The sequence below is a fragment of the Girardinichthys multiradiatus genome, chromosome 20, assembly GCF_021462225.1.
Source record: "Girardinichthys multiradiatus isolate DD_20200921_A chromosome 20, DD_fGirMul_XY1, whole genome shotgun sequence".
Lineage (NCBI taxonomy): Eukaryota > Metazoa > Chordata > Actinopteri > Cyprinodontiformes > Goodeidae > Girardinichthys > Girardinichthys multiradiatus.
In genome coordinates this window covers 17774503-17792337 of record NC_061812.1, presented here as the reverse complement: position 1 = coordinate 17792337, position 17835 = coordinate 17774503, and the positions used below count along the sequence as shown (strand labels likewise).

The window sequence follows — 17835 nt, the reverse complement described above, 5'->3', positions numbered from 1 at the left end:
CAACATTGAACAAAAAATAGAAATGATTAAAAACTGGATTTAAAAAGCTATGTTTTTATCTGGCTTTTAAAAGAGACAACAGAGTCGATCTTAAATTCGAAGGAAGAGAGTTCCAGATTCTGGGGGCCACTGAACAGAATGCTGCTTTTGTTTTCATCTTAGTAAAGGGACCTATCAGCAGGTCCTGGTCACAGGACCTCTGGGACCTGCCAGGGACATCTGGGTGCAGAAGCCCTCTGATATAACCAGGAGCCTGTCCGTGAAGACCTCTCCAAGTCAATAGAATAATCTTAAATTGCACTCTAAAATAAACCGGAAGCCAGTGTGGTTGCATTAAGATAGGATTCACATGTGAAAACTTGGAAGATTTTGTCAGAAGCCTGGCAGCAGAATTTTGAACAACTTGCAGTCAAAGATTATGCCAATGTTCCTAACAGAGGATTTCACCAAAGAACCAAGAGGTCCAAGTTTCTCCGTTATCTCAGACAAGCATTTTTCTGGTGCAAAGATAATTAGTTCAGTTTTGTTTTCATTTGATTAAAGATAACTGCATGCCATCCACCATTTAACAGATGTTAGACACTTTAACAAACTATTAGACGTTTCTTTTGAAACAAGGTGTACAATTGAACATCATCTGCATAGCAGTGATAAGAGATGTATTTAAAGGTTGATATAATGTACCCAAAGGGGAGCAAATACAGTAAAAATAGCAGGGGCCAAAAAACAGAACCTTCGGGTACACCAAAATGGACTGGATAAAGGGGAGATCTGTACTTAGAAGTAGCTACAGAAATATCTGTCAAATAGGTATGATGAGAACCACATTAAGGCAGATCTTAAGCAATAGAGACTCCAAACACTTTTTAAACCTATTATAACTTTCCATAAATAACATGAAATAAAAATAAGCTTCCCCTTAACTTTTCCTAAGAAATGTAAGCACTTTTCCCACAGTGTCTTCAGACATTTGTTGCATCATATTGGAATTTCAGTAAAATGTTTTTTGCACCTATAAAGATTTCCTCAGTTTTTTGCTTTTTGTCAAATTTTAATATCAGGCAAAGCAAATACAAAATTCAGTTGTATATATATATACATATATATATATATATATATATATATATAACCATAGTAAGGTAAGTCTATTTCGTCGTCTTACTGCATATAGTACCAAAAAATATATTTCCGCACAAAATGCGTGTAAATGGGGAACAAATATAGCCGCATCCTTTTCTATTGCTCCATTGCATACCTGCGGCAAATTGCACGTATCTGTGGTAACCAAAGCAGTCAGAAAGAATGGCAACAGCGTGTCACTTCCGCATCTCACTACCAATGTCAGGATATCTCCATATATCACCGAGAGATCATCTAACACCGCTCACTTAACAACCACACCATGGATATGAGAAATAAATGCTCTGCAAAACATTCCCTCTAACCTCAGGCAAATCACATATTAGAGAGACGATCTGGAAATGTTGAACGTGTCATACCTTTCAGCTGCGGGATGCAGAGGAGAAGCAGGTGGATCAAGATGAATGCATTTGGAGGATCAGGGGACGAATCGAAGCGGAAATCGAGACGGAGCGCAGAGTTTTAGCTCCCCAGTGAAGTCACGACGCGCGTCGCCACGCCGTCTGTCCACTTTGCAGCTTCTGTTAATGTGCAACTCCTCTCATCTTCATCTGTATCTGCGTCTAGATGACGAGAACATTATCATTAGAGCCAATTTAAAAAAAAAAAAACAACTTACTGGACTATGTAAGCCTTATCCACCTCATCGGACTCGTCCGTGAAACTCCTTAAGTTTACAGACGACACCACTGTCATTGGTCTGATCCAGGACGGTGATGAGTCTGCATACAGACAGCAGGTGGATCGGCTGATACACTGGTGCAGTCAAAACTACCTTAACCCACTCAAGACTGTGGAAACGGTGGTGGACTTTTAGAGAACACCACCCCCATACACCCCCCTCACCATCCTCAACAACACTGTATCGGCTGTGGACCACTTCAGGTTCTTAGGAACCACCATCTCTGAGGACCTGAGATGGTCTTCACACATAGACACTGTTCGAAAGAAGGCCCAGCAGAGACTGTACTTCCTGAGGCAACTCAAGAAGTTCAACCTTCCACAGGAGCTGCTGGTCATCTTCTACACTGCCATCATTCAGTCTGTCCTGTCTTCATCCATCTCAGTGTGGTTTGGCTCATCCACAAAACAGGACAGGTCCAGACTGCAACAAATAATCAGGACTGCAGAGAGAATAATCAGGGCTGACCTTCCCTCCATCCAGGATTTATACAGGTCTAGGGTCAGGAAAGGAGCTGCTAAAATCTCTGCAGACCCCACACACCCTGCACATAAACTGTTCAGAGGTTTACCTTCAGACTGTCGTTACAGAGCACTGTTCACTAAAACCAGCCGCCACAGAGACAGTTTCTTACCCCAGGCTGTTTCTCTGATGAACATTCAATAGAGTACCAAACAACCTCATACTGAAGTCGCTATTCCACCTTGTATATATTTAAATTGTATATATGTATTTAAGGACATAAAGATATATGCAGAATATATCTTATAACGCAAAACAAAACAAAAAAACCCAGAGAGCAAAGTGTACCGAAGTCAAATTCTTTGTTTGTATGTACGAACTTGGCAATAAAGCTGATTCTGATTATAAATCGGGCTTGTTTCTATGTACACAGTAATTTTCCCCTAAAAAACAAGCTAAAGTTTTAACTCCTAATGTGGAAAAACAAATAATCATAATGGTGGCGCAGCTGAACAGTACTTTAAAGACACAAGAGGCAAGTTCATCAGTAAATTAATAAATAAAAACCCAAGTGTTAGCAAATACACACAATTGTATGTTTATAATTGCTATGATCCTTTACATTAAAGCTTTTTTAAAGGTGTAACCAAAAATGTCTGATGAGAGCACAAATACACAACATATACGTACTATACTTAAGTCAATGTGTAATTAAACTTTCTATGTTAAAAGATGCAGTTTTGTGTAACTTGTAATTTATTTTTTAATACAACTAACCTTTTAAAAGAAAAATCCATTCTCTGGTAATTGTAAAGTCATTACATTATTGTAATGGGTTTTGCTGTGGGTTTTCTCCTGCTTTCATGATCCTGCAAGCTTGTTGCTTGTAGCTTAAATGTGTTTTGCCTTCTTTTCTTAACCCTGAGAACTTACACTACTTGCGTCTGAAATTACTACTATACAACTAGCTACTTTGATCCGCTTATCACCTATTTTAGGTTACATTTGCAGCCGTCATATTGTAGTAGGCAGCATGCAGGGAGTTGAAAATGGATTTACTGGCTGAGATTTAGAGTTTTCCATTAGCAGCACACATTTCATCAGAACAGATTAGCCACAGACATGCCTTACTGGCCTACGTCGTCAAAAAAAATAAATAAAAATGGCATTGTTTTTGTGAGCTACAACTAAACTTCGGTCCATTGGTGTCACTGTTTACTCCACTAAAGGGTCAGAAAAGGATGGTAAACCGGAATATGAACTGCTTGTTCTTGCTGTTCAACTGTGCTTGTGTGTATGTATTCAAACAAAATATCAGGTAGCATCTTTAATCCGCCAAGTTATTTACTTCTTCCCGATAAACAGATATTTAATGTTTTATTTAAACACGTTAAATAATATGAGAACTGATCAGTCTTAAGCAACTCCCCCCCCCCCCAAATCTTCTGCTAAATTGCTAATTAATAATTTATGTTCATCATGAATTGAAGCAGTTTATTATAGAGTGCTGGTGGTACAACAGCCTGCAGAAAATGAATGACGATGAGCTTTAGCTGAACTAAAGATTAATACTAATACTCATACTATTTATGAGCTTTGATGCAAATTATTTTGTAGTAGACAATCGCACAGATAATTAGGAGCAGCAGTGCCCTCAGCAGTTACTTCAACCTCTTCAAAACAGTTTGCTAATCAAAACCAAGATGTTCACAGGCTGCTTCTCTATGTATACAAAATATGCGTAATACACTGGTCTTAGTGGGAGCTAGTAGCATTTTAACAATCAATGAAAAGATAAGTACGCATAACAAAACATTTTCTTTGTAGACATTAATTAGAACATAGAAATAATTTATGATGTCTGAAGTCGACCCCCTCCTGTTTAAATTGGTGGATATAATAGAAAAAAAGACACAGCTTACTTAAGGTAGTAAGCAGAACCAGCAGAGTGACCTAGCAGAACATGTATACATCTAATTTCCAATCTCACAAAGAAAATCTAGAAAGAACTGCATGGTGATCATACTGTATTGTAAGATTTTAAGAGTTGAACTGAATGTTATACAAAATGTACAATTTTTCAAAAATATTAAACATGCTAATACTTGTACAAGGTTCCATGGTTGGTCCAAAGGCTGCTTTGTCTGAACCAGTCAAAACTATGAAGGTGTGATGAGAAAGGCACACCTCCTGCATCCTCCATAAAATTATTTGATTTAAAACTGGTAAAAAGAAAGCTATTGCTGAAAGAAACCCTGCATACACCATCCTTACTAAACATAGTAGTGGCAGCATAATGCTGTGGGGATGTTTTTTTCTTAAAGACAGGGAAGCTGAACAGAGCTGCTGGTAAGATGAACTGAGCTAAGCTCTGGGAAATTTAAAAAAACAAACCTGATGGCGGCAAGAGATTTGAGAACTGGGCGAAGGACGAATGGGCAAAGATGTCAGCCTCTAGATCTGAAAGGCGGATGGATATGGTGAAAACCTGCAGCTCTAACTGCACAAAGGTCGTCTCACAACATACTGATGTAGACGGGCTTAAGTCACCCTTTTCAAATCCTTTTATTTCCAATCCCAATAGTCCACTACTTTGTATTTGTCCATCATAAAAAAATCTTAAACAAAATACAATGACGTATTGTGAAAGTTTTTTTTAGAAAAAGTTCAAAGAATACATTTACAAAGCTCGGTATTTAAGAATATTCTTCACTAACCACCCTTAAAGTTGTCTTATAAATGTTAACACTAGATATGTTGTGATGTTGAAAAGCCTGGTTACCTTTGAACTGCATCAGGCCACCAGTATTCTCAGTTTTAAGCAGTGTGGCTGCAGGCTGTAGTTTCATTATTGATGAATCTATACGAGCATTTACCCATTCAAATCAAGTCGAGAAAGCAAAACACTTTCCCAAATGTCATATTCATATTTTTCCAGCACTGTATGAGCTTCTGTAATCCACTTTATTGCATTTGTTCTATGACCTTGCTGCTAAACTAAATCAAAGTCGGTCAAAACGTCTCAGCCTAAATAAAAAAGCGAGGCCCATTTTTATAAAACCGCAATGAAGTCAGACTGCAGAGTCCCACACACACATTGCATCTCCCTCTAGCGTTAAGTCTGAGAACAGAAAGAAAAGAACATGTAGATTCTTAGTCACCTTTGATTTATTCTGCTTGTCGATTAAAATATTACATTACCATTCGTTCTTTTTTTTAAATGACAGACCCCTTTGTGTTCCTGAAGTACAGCAGCCCCCAAAATCCATTTAACCTTTTAAATGCCTCCTTCATTGTATGAGAACTCCCTCTGTAACAAGCACAATAGGTTTATCTGTTAAATTCACAATGGCCCAAATTCGTTTCGCAATTATGTGCCAAAATATAATTACTGTGGACTAAGCACACTGCAAATAAGCCATGAAGCGATGTAACCTGAATCATTACCATAATAAAGGAAATCATCCATTGGTAACAGTGACAGTTAATCAAGTTAAACCATTTCTTGGAAAATTTCCTCAAGTAAGTTACTCAAACAAAAATATTCTAATATAGCATAAATGAACCTTTTACAATTATTTCAGTTTCCCACTTTGTTCCAAACGGTTTTCTGTCTGTAGTTAAAACAGACAATCCCGAGGTTTCACCAGATGATCGATCCAGTAGGATTATTCCCCTTGTATGTAGGAACCGTCATGCAGTCCGTGTAGTGGGTTGATCTTCAGGTGAAGCGTGTAAACTGTTGCTCCAACAGATACAGCGTCTGTGAGTCACTCGGTGCAGCTGACGAATGAATGCATGAGTCTAATAAGATGCCCTGCAGTCAAGGACAAGAACCGCTCACAAACTTCACCCAACATGGCTTTTTAAAAACATACAGTACAATTGGGACACTGTTTAACACAGTTTAAACAGATTTTAAAACATGTGCTTGAAGTCTTTCCGATGATGTTGCCTCAACTTGACAGGTAAGCCTAGTTGGAATTTGGTTTTTGAGAACAATAATTTAAAAAAAAGGATCTACACATCTGATGCCACTCTACACTGTAATTTACTCCTTTTGCATCATTGGAGGGGTTTGAGGTGTGAGAAAACTCAGCTAAAGAGGTTTCAAAGACAAATGTTCTTTAGGCGGCTTGGGTTGATTTATGCTTCGGCGGTGGTTGGAAAAACTCTCACATACAGAGTTTTGGTGTTGAGAGATGTTACAGATTCAGCTGGCAATTCTGAAAAAAAGAACAAACATTTATATAGTTTATTAATACTTGGAACCATTGTTGTTTCTGTTTGACCATTTTATCAAACACCAGATTGTACGAAATGTTAAAAAGTGACTTCAGGAGTAAAGACGATGCAAGTAAGTATGATGTATCTCTTGAAAAAATGCTTTGAATCTAGTCTTCTCTAAATTTTGTCTGCCCGGAGAAAAGCGATAACCCAACACTTAACAACCAAGGTCAATGATGAAAATGCAAAAAAACCCAAAAAACTTTAGTTCATGCATTAGAGAGTAGCGCTGCACAATATATTGTGAATATATGATCAATATTAGTGTGTGCAATATATATAACTGCAAACAACACATGTGACTCCTATATTCCAAGTGTCATAAATTCACACTTTGCTTGCCAATGTAATATTCAGCCTGGTGGATGGAGCCTCACTGCAGCTCATGCCTGCTGCTGACACAGATAAGAGCAAACAAGAAACCACACAGAGTGACGGGAGAGAGAAAAATGTTTATTTATCGCAACCGATGTTAATGGCGATATATTTACCAATTATATCGTCATTAACATTATTTCATTGTATTGAGCAGCCTCGTCACTCAGGTCGTTAGTTTGTGAAATTAAACAGTTCACAGGCGGTGCTTAAATTCAGTCTTTACATACTAAACATGTGCAGCCCCAACTATGATGCTGTATGTACATTTACTCAACTAGGTTTAATATTTCAGGAGAAGATTTTGGAACTTTAGCTCACTAAACTTGATTCAGATCTCTGCTACTAATCAGTGACGGAGCACAACAGTCCAGTACTTATAACTAAGACTAAAATTGGATTGGTCCAATCCAGTATCAGACCCAATGATGTCATCCTTCTGAGGTCACTAATCCTGACTCCATGGTGTTGCTGCAGGTCATATTTTTCCAGATTTTACTTTGGAAGTGTGGACAAAAAGTTGTTGCAGCCTTCAATAATGTTATATACACAGAAATCTCACACTGTAAATAAATGGATGACTCATATATATTAATACAAGCAATACTTAAAGCTTAAAAGTACAGGCAGGGTAGATGAGTGTAGATGGGTGTCAGTGAACAGCTTGCCTGCTGCACTGTGAGCACGCCGCTGCACAACTGTTTCACAGATATTTTACAGTTGAGAAAAACAAAATACACAACATCCGTTAAAGTACTTAGTGCAAGAGTATTGCAAGTTGTGTTGGTCTTCTACTGAGGAATATTTAGAATCTAGAAAACATACCAAGAGACACCCAGAGTTAGGGACTAACTGTTCTCCTCACTAATTTAATCCGTTATGGATTTAGTGAAACTTTGTTTCACTAAAATAGTTACGTTCTGTTTTATAGAGCTGTTGGGGGTTATGTGTCTCACTCTTTACCGTAAACAGTGAAACATAACTGTTCACAGCAGGAAAGGGTTAATAAATGACATGGTTACTGGGTGGTTTTGTAGCAGCTCTTCAACCTATTTAACAGAAACTTCACACCCCCAAAAAGCCACAGAGTTGATTGAAGTAGCTTCTTTTGAAATTACTGTTACGTTCTGAACACCGACCCCCCACCAAGTTCTCTCACATCTACCTGCAGAGAGATTGAGTTTAATGGTTATTGGCCATTTTGTTTCAAACAAACCATTAGTAAGATCCTGGTCCAGGTAGAGTTTGAGGCGCCTGCTGCGGAGGCCAAAAACCCTGGCAGCCTCAGAGAGGAGGCCGGAGTAGTCGAGCTCATTCTGGCCAACTGGGTTCACCAGGAGGAGGGTGCCAACATCTCCAGCCTGGCACTCTGAAGCACACAAAGAGAGAGATGTAAATAATACACATAATCAGCTTGTAAAGCAAGAGCAAGAGAAAAAAAGTGAAAGGATCTGAATCTGGAGCCAGAAGAAAAACTTTTACATTCAAAGATCATTTTTTATTAGACTCAAAGGTAACTGGAGACATTTCTTGGACAGCAAAATCTTTTATAGAAACATGTCCACAATTATAGTTTATCAGTTGTCAGAAACTGAAATGAATAGTTACAGATTTATAGAGACCACTGATGTATTTACAGTTTTCACAGTGTAATAACTAAGAGTAACATACAGCTGTCTAACCTTACTTCGGCAACAGCTTTGAAAGAACTGTGCAGGGATAAAAATATTGATTTTTTTTTTTAAGCTAGTTGTCCAACCGAAATTAAAGAGTATCAATCTTTAAAGGTTCCTGTGGGATAAAAGCAGAAAACAAAACATGTCAAAGTATCATTTTAAAGTCTGTACTGATTTAAAATATAAATGTGGCACCTTCCCAATACAATATTTCTACTTGCCAAAGAATAAGAACGTACATTAAAGTGTGTGAGTCACTGTGAAATCAGTCAAGAAGAAACAGCTTCTATTCAGCCATAAGTTATGAAATAAAAATGAATAAATTAAAGCTCTACTGGCTCCTGATTATAACATATTTAACAAAAAAATCGCACAGATTTGATGATTAGAAGTAAAACGCATGCCTTATTCATCAACAAAAGCAAATCTGACAGGTTTACATGTTTCTTACCAGCCGGCTGTGTGTTGCACAGTAACAGGTTTACATAAGGACACAGCAGGGTGTTGGTAGTGGGCACAGCGCTGGGAAAGGACGGGCCTGAAGTCACAAACAAAGTTTTACCGCTGTGGGCCTGGAGGTCCGCTTTGCTGGTCAGTTCTGTAAGAAACACAGAACAAATTACACCAACAGCAACACAGAGTAATGTCCCTGTGGGACTGATTTATTGGGACAAGAAAAGATGAATGGATCCACAGAATTTATACATATTCTGTTCATTTTTGCAGTAGCTACAGAGGAATAAATGTAAAGACTTAAGAGAGCATCAATAGGCAGCAGAGTATACAGTTGATGAAGATTAGTTATACTGCCTACTATAGTGCCTCACAGAGTATCCATACCTCTACAACTTTGTCACAAACCTCGATGTATTTTGTAACAATTTTATGCGATATTTTATGTGATATTGTGCCATGCATTAATATTCAGCCCCTTGCAGATACAGCTGCAAGTCATTTGAATCTGTTTTACAAAACTGATTGGCTGGAGAGCATCTGTAAACATCCATTTTTCCAGTTCTGCATCAGATTCCGGATTGGATGTAGTTCTTTACTTTGACAGGGCCATTCCAACAAGAAAATGCTTCTGAGTTAAACCAAGCAATTGTAGTTCTGGCTGTATCTTCACTGTCAAAGTCCTGCTGGAAGGTGAACTTCACTCAGACTCAAGGTTTTCTTGCAATATATTTAGCTGCATTCATCTTCCCATCAAATTTCACCAGCTTTCCTGCCCCTGCTGAAAAAAAGCATCCCCACAGCATGACAGTGCCACCACCATGTTTCACAATGGAGATGTTGTGTTCAGAGTAATTTGTAGGGTTATTATTCCCATTCTGCATGCAAGTCAGTAGGCAAAATTTTGGTCTCATCCGACTTCTTATGGTTTTTTTTCCAAACATCGTCTCCCATAAAGGACAGATTTGGGGAGTGCATCACTAATGGTGACTTCAGAAGGCAATTGGTTGCATTGGGATTTACTTTGCTGCACAACAGTAAATAGAAATGAATGCAAATGCGTGGCACACGTCATAAAAGAAAAAAACTAATGTATAGGTAACATTTTCCTTCTATTTTACAATCAGAAACTACTTTGTGTTGGTCTATCACATAAATCACACTGGTGTTTGCAGCTTTGACATAAAATGTGAAAAAGGTCAAAGAGTACAAATACTTCTTCCAAGTACACAAATATTATTCCCAGGGAAAGGGCTGTCTAATTATAAAATAGCAAACACTGTATTGCTAAAATATTGAATAGACAGGCTAATTGTGGTATTATATAATCCAATTTAATGTGAATAATGTAATAACCTCACCTACCACTAATAAAGCTATAAAGCGTTTGGATGAAATGCTGAAAAATACAGATCAGATCTGATTATTTTGAAGGTGTCAGTCCTAAATATTTTAGCCTGATCAAAGTTTAGCTAAAATGAAAGTCTTATCTTCTCTGTGCTTAAATTTGCTCCTTGGAAAATCCAGGATTATCTGCTGGCCTAACCTCAGCCTGCTTTACCTGTTAGTCTAAAATGTGTTGTTTTTCTCTGTAATTATTGTGTTCATCAGTAATTTTATGATATTTTTGGGAACATTTTATACAGTTCTCCTTCTATTATTCAGCACTTTATCCAGCATTCCTGGTTTTAAATGTGCTTATGGATATATTTGGACTTTGATCACCATTTATAAATTCCTATGGTTCATAGGTGACTTCAGTGGTTTGTAATATTTTAAACAACAAAAGATAAAAGAGGTCAATGTTAAAAGGACATGGTAACGGAAGATTGGCCATGAGAAGTCATTGCTCACAGATGCTTTAACAGTTTCTGGGTTCACTTGTTAGATCGGTTTATTAATATTGTTTTTAATCTTTGTTTTAGTTGTATTGCTCGTCTTATACTCCTTTCTTACCATTTATAACTCGTGTGTTTGTGTACTTTCTATTCTCTGGCCTGTGTTTATGTCATTTTCGATTGTATTGTACAGCACATTGGTCAGCAGTGTTATTTTGAAAGTGCTTTATAAATAAAGTGGTATGGTGTGGGAAATAAAGGCAGAATTTATATGTCTTTGAGTATGTGAAACGTTTCTCACCATTTCGATCACAGAAGAATCTGAGCTGGGTGTTATTGATTCCAAAGATGCTGCTGCACACTTTTCTCAGTTTGTCCAAGTCTAGTCTGTTATCCCCTCTGGGATTCTCCAGCAACACTACGCCCTCTGAAGAACAAAAAGCACAGCCAAGCTGGATTATCAAACACAAGCTCTTCACTGAAACTGTGCCACACATGCCACATTGCTGAAGATCAAGAGGAGGGTAAATATTCAAGTCTAATGAGAAGGATGTTTGGAATTATCAGCTGTTTTTGTTTGTTTTATGCTACCTTGTTCTTTGTTGTTGACTTTTACTCGAAGGTTGACGTACGCACAAACTGGCCCGTTTAGTGGCGCTTGGGGGAGTAAAGATCCTTTTACTATTGTTACCTCCAAGTCTGAGCCCTTCAGCTGCAAAACCAAAACAAAATAGATTAATTAAAGCAATAAAACACAAAAGACAAAGGACCTAAAACCCATTACTATGATAGAAATTGCAGTAAATATTGAAAGATGTATAGTAAGATAAATCTGAAAAGTTTTATTTATGCAAGATTCACACAGCATTCTGGTTAGTAATCAACATTATGTATGTTTACCCACTAATGTGTATCAGCAAATGTCATCAATAAACTGTTAAAATTACTGATGCACCAATTAATCAATTATTGCACAATATTAGCCAGTATTCTGCACTTTTCATCCATTTTAAAAGGTAAATTTCTAATCTGTTTCCAGAACCAGTCAATCTGAATCAGAATCAGTCAACCAGTTTTTTATTTGAGATAAAAAACTAAGAATTATTTTATTTTTAATAAAATATGATAAAAAAAATCAAATGCAAAGATACAGAGGCTAGTAAGGCTTTCTGATTCCTTTTCATTAGAAGCAAAACAGTATTTGTTGTTATCCTAAATGAACCCGAATCAAATCAGTCATTCTTAGCATAAAAAATGCTATATTTTCTTTTTTCCTATCAAACGTATAGCCACATAAAAAGCTGCATTTAAAAAAGGAAGATGTAAGCCCGTTTAAGGTTTGCAGCGCATGCACAGACCCTGCTTCAAGTATTATTCCATACCTGAGTCTTTTCTTCAATGATGACGCTGGCAGTTTTTGGGACAGGGAAGGGCAGAAGCGGAGCCTTGGTCGTAGCCAGAATGAAGTCAATGTGGGCCTCAATCACAGATGCCAAGTACGCCCCCTCTGGCTGGCAGCGGTAGTAAACAGTTATCTCATCTGATGGCACCAAATGTGCCTAAAGCAGGACAATAAGGGGGAATTTGTGTTTAAGTAGGGGAATAACATGAAACATTGGTTTTATTTTTTTAAAGTCAAAGGCTGGTATATTGTTACCTCTGGACAGAGAAACCTGAGGGAAGATAATCATAAGCTCAATATGTATGCTAAAAGCACTGCTCGACGAGCACCTCAAGTAATCGTACCAACAACAGATCATTTTTCATGCAGACAACAACCGCCTGAAAGCAAAGGAGGCAAGGATGAACTAAATGGATGGCAGACAAGATAAATAAATGAAGATTTGGGAATACAAAGAAGAAAATGTAGGAACAAATAAAGACAGAAAGGAACACAGGGACATTTTTGCTGGATGAAAGCCCATCTGCTTTGGCATCGTTTGCTGCTGGCTCGCACTAACCGTGACATATTCAAACACATTGATCCCATTCTAATCTGCAGTGCGCAACTGTGCACATCTGCGCGTCAGTGTAGACACTGACTGACTGAGGCAAATGCACACTTGGAAACACCCCTTCTGCTGCAGCGTGCAGCTCAAGGGCAGAAGAAGCTAGATAGAAAGGAGCAGTCAATTATTGGAGAAAAGTTTTATAGGCTTCCCCTGGACAAGGTCCTCATTCTGTTCGTACAGTGTGTGTGTGTGTGTGTGTGTGTGTGTGTCAAATCAAGGAAACATTGACCCCTGTTTCACAACTCCAATGCATCAACAAACTACAACATGTACCAGAACTGCAAAAAATTAATTCCCATCCACAGGGTGGAAAATTCCTGACAGATCTCCGTTTGAAATAACTGGAGGAATTCAGCCTGGCCACGAGCCAGCGCACAACGCTGCTATAGGCTGACGGAAAAAACTGCTTGTTTCTTGTGAAACGGCAGCGCTGTTGGCTAATCCGTCTTTACTCCCCACTCCACTTCAAAAGCCCCAATGTCAGAATCTGAAAGGGGCCAGACTGTAATTAAGCTTCTATTAAGCCTGCCTTATGATGGAGAAACCTCTAACTGTGACGCTGTAGTGGAAAGATTTCCAAACAGCCCTGACAATAGAGTGGGACATAAAGAGGAAGGGAGGGTGACTAAAGGTGGGAAATTTAGGAAAACACAGATAAAAGTCTCAGCGATGCCATTTATGTACAGCTGCAGTAGAAAACTATTGATAAAATAATGAAAAAGTATGAGAAGAAGTTCTTGTTTTGAGGAGACATTTTTATTTAAAGATAAAAACCTCCACAGTCCTATGATTTACTCAGCCTAAGGAACCTCAAAATAAACACAATGACTCTTTCAACTATGACACCCACTGAAGCACCAGCTATTACACTCTGGATTGTAGAATACAGAAGTAGTTTGTTATGTGTCAGCAGAGTTCGTGGAGCTGGTGGTGCTCCTGAAATAAATGCCCCACCTTCTTCCGTAGTTTCTGAATGCGGTTGATGACCTCTCTGGCAACGCCTTCGTCCACCATGGACTGGTCTGGGGTCACGTCCAACAGCACAAGGACCTAAGAGGCAAGCAGTGAGAGAGGCACACAGAGTAAAATTTAACTAATCACAAACCTTAAAACAAACCTAATTGATGACATAAAGCTGCTGGCAAAACAAGCACTATTCATTTCGTTTTTTTGCATTATCCACTAAATGTGAAATCTAAGAAACTTCAATTAAAGTCTAGAATTTGCATAAATACATTTTAATTTACAGTTAAAGAAATCAATTTTAAATTTCTCAAAGTTGTATTTTACTATGGAAAGGAAAAAATAAAAGTCAAACGCATTAACCATGTCAAATTTTAATAGACACACACAATGCTTTCTAGTAGGGACCTGAAAATGAACTGTTTTGTACCAATCCATAAACACACGAGTACAATGAGAGCGCATCCGTACAGCAGCTGTGGTCAGATGCGGTTTTTGGAGCAAATCTGGAAGCATCAATCTTTAGAAGTTTGTAAGGCCATAAACCAACTTCTGTGGAGATCTACTGCTGCTTGTTCTGCTGTGGAGCTACATCATTTCTCGTGGTACTGGATTTAATTGTTCGGGAAGGCAGCTGCTGGTTGTGCACCAAAATAAATTACTTTATCACTTCCATCGGCCCAGTGGAGCTTACTTCCCCTTAATCATGTGTATGAACAAATATAATGAATATAGGTATGTGAAAGAAATTGAAAACCCCGTTAAATATTCAGTTAATTGTTGGTTTGCTGGTATGTTTTGGATCATTGTCATGTTGCAGGGCCCAGTTGTGCTTCAGCTTATTTTTTTCTACAACCTTTTCATTTTCCTCAAGCATCCTTTGGTAAAACATAGCCTTCATAGTAGATTCTATGATCCTGAGCTGACCGGGTCCTCCTGCAGCATAGCATCCTGAAACCATGACACTTTCAACTCCATGCTTCATACCTTTTCCTGGAATGCTGCCATTACGATTATCCTAAACATGTCCTCTCTTCCGGTGTCTAAATGACTTAATTTAGACTCAATGTGTCTACAGAACATTGAAAAGTCCTTGTCTTTCTCTACCTTTTCTCTGGTTAACTTCATGGCCTTCATGGTTTACCCTTAAACACTGTAAAAGTTGAACTTGGGAAGTTTTTATTTGATTGTACATGCATGCACCTTCACACTAGACAGTAGCAAGAGCCAGCTGTAGGTCTCATAGGGACATTTTAGGGTTTTTAGGGACTTCTTTTGACATCTTCTATTCTGCTCTTGGGGTGATCTTGCTTGGACGGCCAAAACTGAACACGCAGGCTGTTATATCCAAAGTCCTCCACTAGTAAAATACTTTCTACGTGGTGAATAAAATTTTAAGATTCGTTTGAGATCTCCATATGGGAGGAGCTTGGAGTAGAGCCGCTGCTCCTCCACATCAAGAGTAGTCAGTTGAGATGGCGGTGTTTGGTGAGCGGGAAGTCTGGACGTCTCTGCTTAGTCTGCTGCCCCTGGGACCTGGTCCCGGATAAGCGGAATAGGACGAGTACGAGTGGATTTATTTTCTGCATAACAAATGTTTCTGTACAAATACCTTTACGCAAATGAGGCATCAACGAAATTATTTTCCAATCAAAATCTGTAATTTCTCCACAAGATTCAAGAAAGGATGATGAGCAGAGATTTTTTTTTTTAAACAAGCCTTACTGTGCTGACCTTTAAATGTTGACTTTAAGTGTTATGTGTTTTTCTGTCTGTAACAAGCAGAAATTGGTGCGGAGGAGGAATGTAAATTTAAGTTTCTGAATTCATTTGTATTCATGCACAAATGGCAGGAGCTCACCGTTTTAGACAGAGCGGTGGTGGTTAAAAACATTCACTTAGGAATAGGTAAAAACCTCTGATTTGAGTTTATTTTAGTAACAGAGCTCCCCACGCTCTGTTTTTTTCAGTAGTTGAAAGGTTTTCAAAGGTCAGAAGGTTAGAATGGAGACAGAATAAGAGGACGCTTTAATCAAAATATCTCCTCTGTGTTATTCAAACGGTTACAATATGAAAACTAATTTAACGCAAAGAAAGCAAATGTTAGAGCTTATATGGTCCACTGAGTCATATCAACTCCTTATAGAAAAGGAGGAGGGTTACAGAAGTAGTGCAACAACAGAGGTTCTTTAAAGACACAGAGTCTGAGAAAAACAGGGACACAGACAGATGGGAGCAGCATCGTCTGTCTGAATGAGTGAATAAAGGCGAGAATTAAAAAGCCAGTTTAGTACACTGGTATTAAGGTGCAGCCGTGTGGTGTGTATACGGCTGGAGGAGCACTGACTGGAAAGGCCCTGTGGAAAAAGGCACAATACTGGTCTCCACTAAGCCATGAAATGATTTCATACACCGTGCATAGCTAAGAAACTTAAATACATTTACAATAAAAGCAGATAGGCGCAACAGCAGTATTAAGCATGATCGCTTTTTATCTTTTATTGAAGTGTTTTTCATTAACATATTATGATAAAAAAAAATAATAGTGTATTTTAACCAGAAACCTACCTGAGCATCAGAGTGCGCCTCATACTGTGCAGCAGAGCCAGAAGTCTGATCAAAAGTGTACATCAGCCGCAGATCCTCCTCATGAAGCTCATGGCCATCCACCACAATGGATCCTTAAATTCAACAAGATTAAATAAACAGTAAACATAAGCCAATAATATACACACCACACTAAATCAAGTATGTTCTAAACCAGACTTTAGCTGCTTTAAACCAATGCAGTGCGTATGTAAAGTGCTGTAGATAACATTCTCCGCCTTAAGAGGTTTATTCTGCTTTTTGCTTTTCTGCCACACGTTTCAAGTGATCACAGTAATTGTAATATCAGACAAAGACAACCTGAGCAAATACAGCATGCAGTTTTCAAATCTTGATTTCTTATGGGTAAAAAAAAACTATTAAAACCAACATAGTCCTACGTGAAACTGAAATAGCCTCTCGTTGAATAATTCATTAATTTGAATTAACCACATTTTTTATTCTAATTCACTAGCCACTCTTGATTCTTGCCTGATGTATACAGAAATCACTTAAACAGAACCCATCTGACAACATGAAGTAGGCTGACAGATCTTCAAAAGGCACTACTTAGTTTCCTGATACATAGAAATTCAAAAGCAGGTCAGAAAGATGTTGGTCTGGAAAGCACTAAAAATCAATTTCCAAAGATCTGGGACTCCGGTGAACCACAGTGAGAGCTATTATTCATAAACAGAGAAAACAAAGAGCAGTGGTGAACAGTACCAGGAGTGGAGAGCCTCTTAAGGTAACTCCAAGAGTGCACTGACAACTTGACAGAGGCTGGAAATGGACCCAGAACATCACTTCAAGCACTGCGTGGCGACAGTGGTAAGGGTTCGTCCTGTAACCGGAGGGTTGCCACTCTGTCCCTGGTTTGCCTGCTGATGGTCAGAGGGCTCAATGGGGACGATTGTACGGCAGCCTCACTTCTGTCAGTGTGCCCCAGGACAGCTGTGGCTACAATGTAGTGTGTTAATGTGTGTATGAATGGGTGGATGACTGAATGTAGTGTAAACTGCTTTGGAGTCTCTGGGGACTTGTTAAAGCGCTATACATTTACAGGCCGTTTACCAATGCAGACCTCTGACTCAGTTAAGGTGAGTGTTCAAGATTCAGCCATAAGAAAGAGACTGGAAAAAAAGGCCGTCCATTAAAGAGTTAAGAGGCAAAAACTACTGCAGACCACAAGCACACAAAAGGCACAACTCACATTTGCCAAACATCTTGATGATCCTCAAGACTTTTGTGGACTGATGACACAAAAGTTGAAGTTTTTATGAGGTCTGTGTCCTGATACATCTAGAGTAAAACTAACAGCATTTCTCCAAAAAAAACATTGCAGTCAGTAGTAGTCTGAA

General features: G+C 38.5%; 2 protein-coding genes across 3 annotated transcripts in view; both read right to left on the bottom strand.

Annotated features, from left to right (window-relative positions):
* Positions 1 to 1666, bottom strand: part of atp2b2 (ATPase plasma membrane Ca2+ transporting 2) — a 198711-nt gene extending 197045 nt beyond the window's left edge. For both annotated transcript variants that reach the window (XM_047346414.1, XM_047346413.1), the window contains exon 1: positions 1500 to 1666. The gene's annotated coding sequence lies outside the window, so the exon portion shown is untranslated. The remainder of the gene's footprint in view (positions 1 to 1499) is intronic.
* A 3768-nt stretch (positions 1667 to 5434) lies between these two features.
* iars1 (isoleucyl-tRNA synthetase 1) overlaps positions 5435 to 17835 on the bottom strand; it is a 66422-nt gene continuing 54021 nt past the window's right edge. The window contains exons 27-34 of the mRNA XM_047347308.1: positions 16457 to 16569; positions 13880 to 13975; positions 12296 to 12472; positions 11505 to 11625; positions 11215 to 11340; positions 9074 to 9220; positions 8163 to 8315; positions 5435 to 6510 (exon numbers count right to left, since the gene is read on the bottom strand). Coding sequence (XP_047203264.1) covers positions 6431 to 6510; positions 8163 to 8315; positions 9074 to 9220; positions 11215 to 11340; positions 11505 to 11625; positions 12296 to 12472; positions 13880 to 13975; positions 16457 to 16569 — 1013 coding nt within the window. The 3' untranslated portion in view covers positions 5435 to 6430. The remainder of the gene's footprint in view (positions 6511 to 8162; positions 8316 to 9073; positions 9221 to 11214; positions 11341 to 11504; positions 11626 to 12295; positions 12473 to 13879; positions 13976 to 16456; positions 16570 to 17835) is intronic.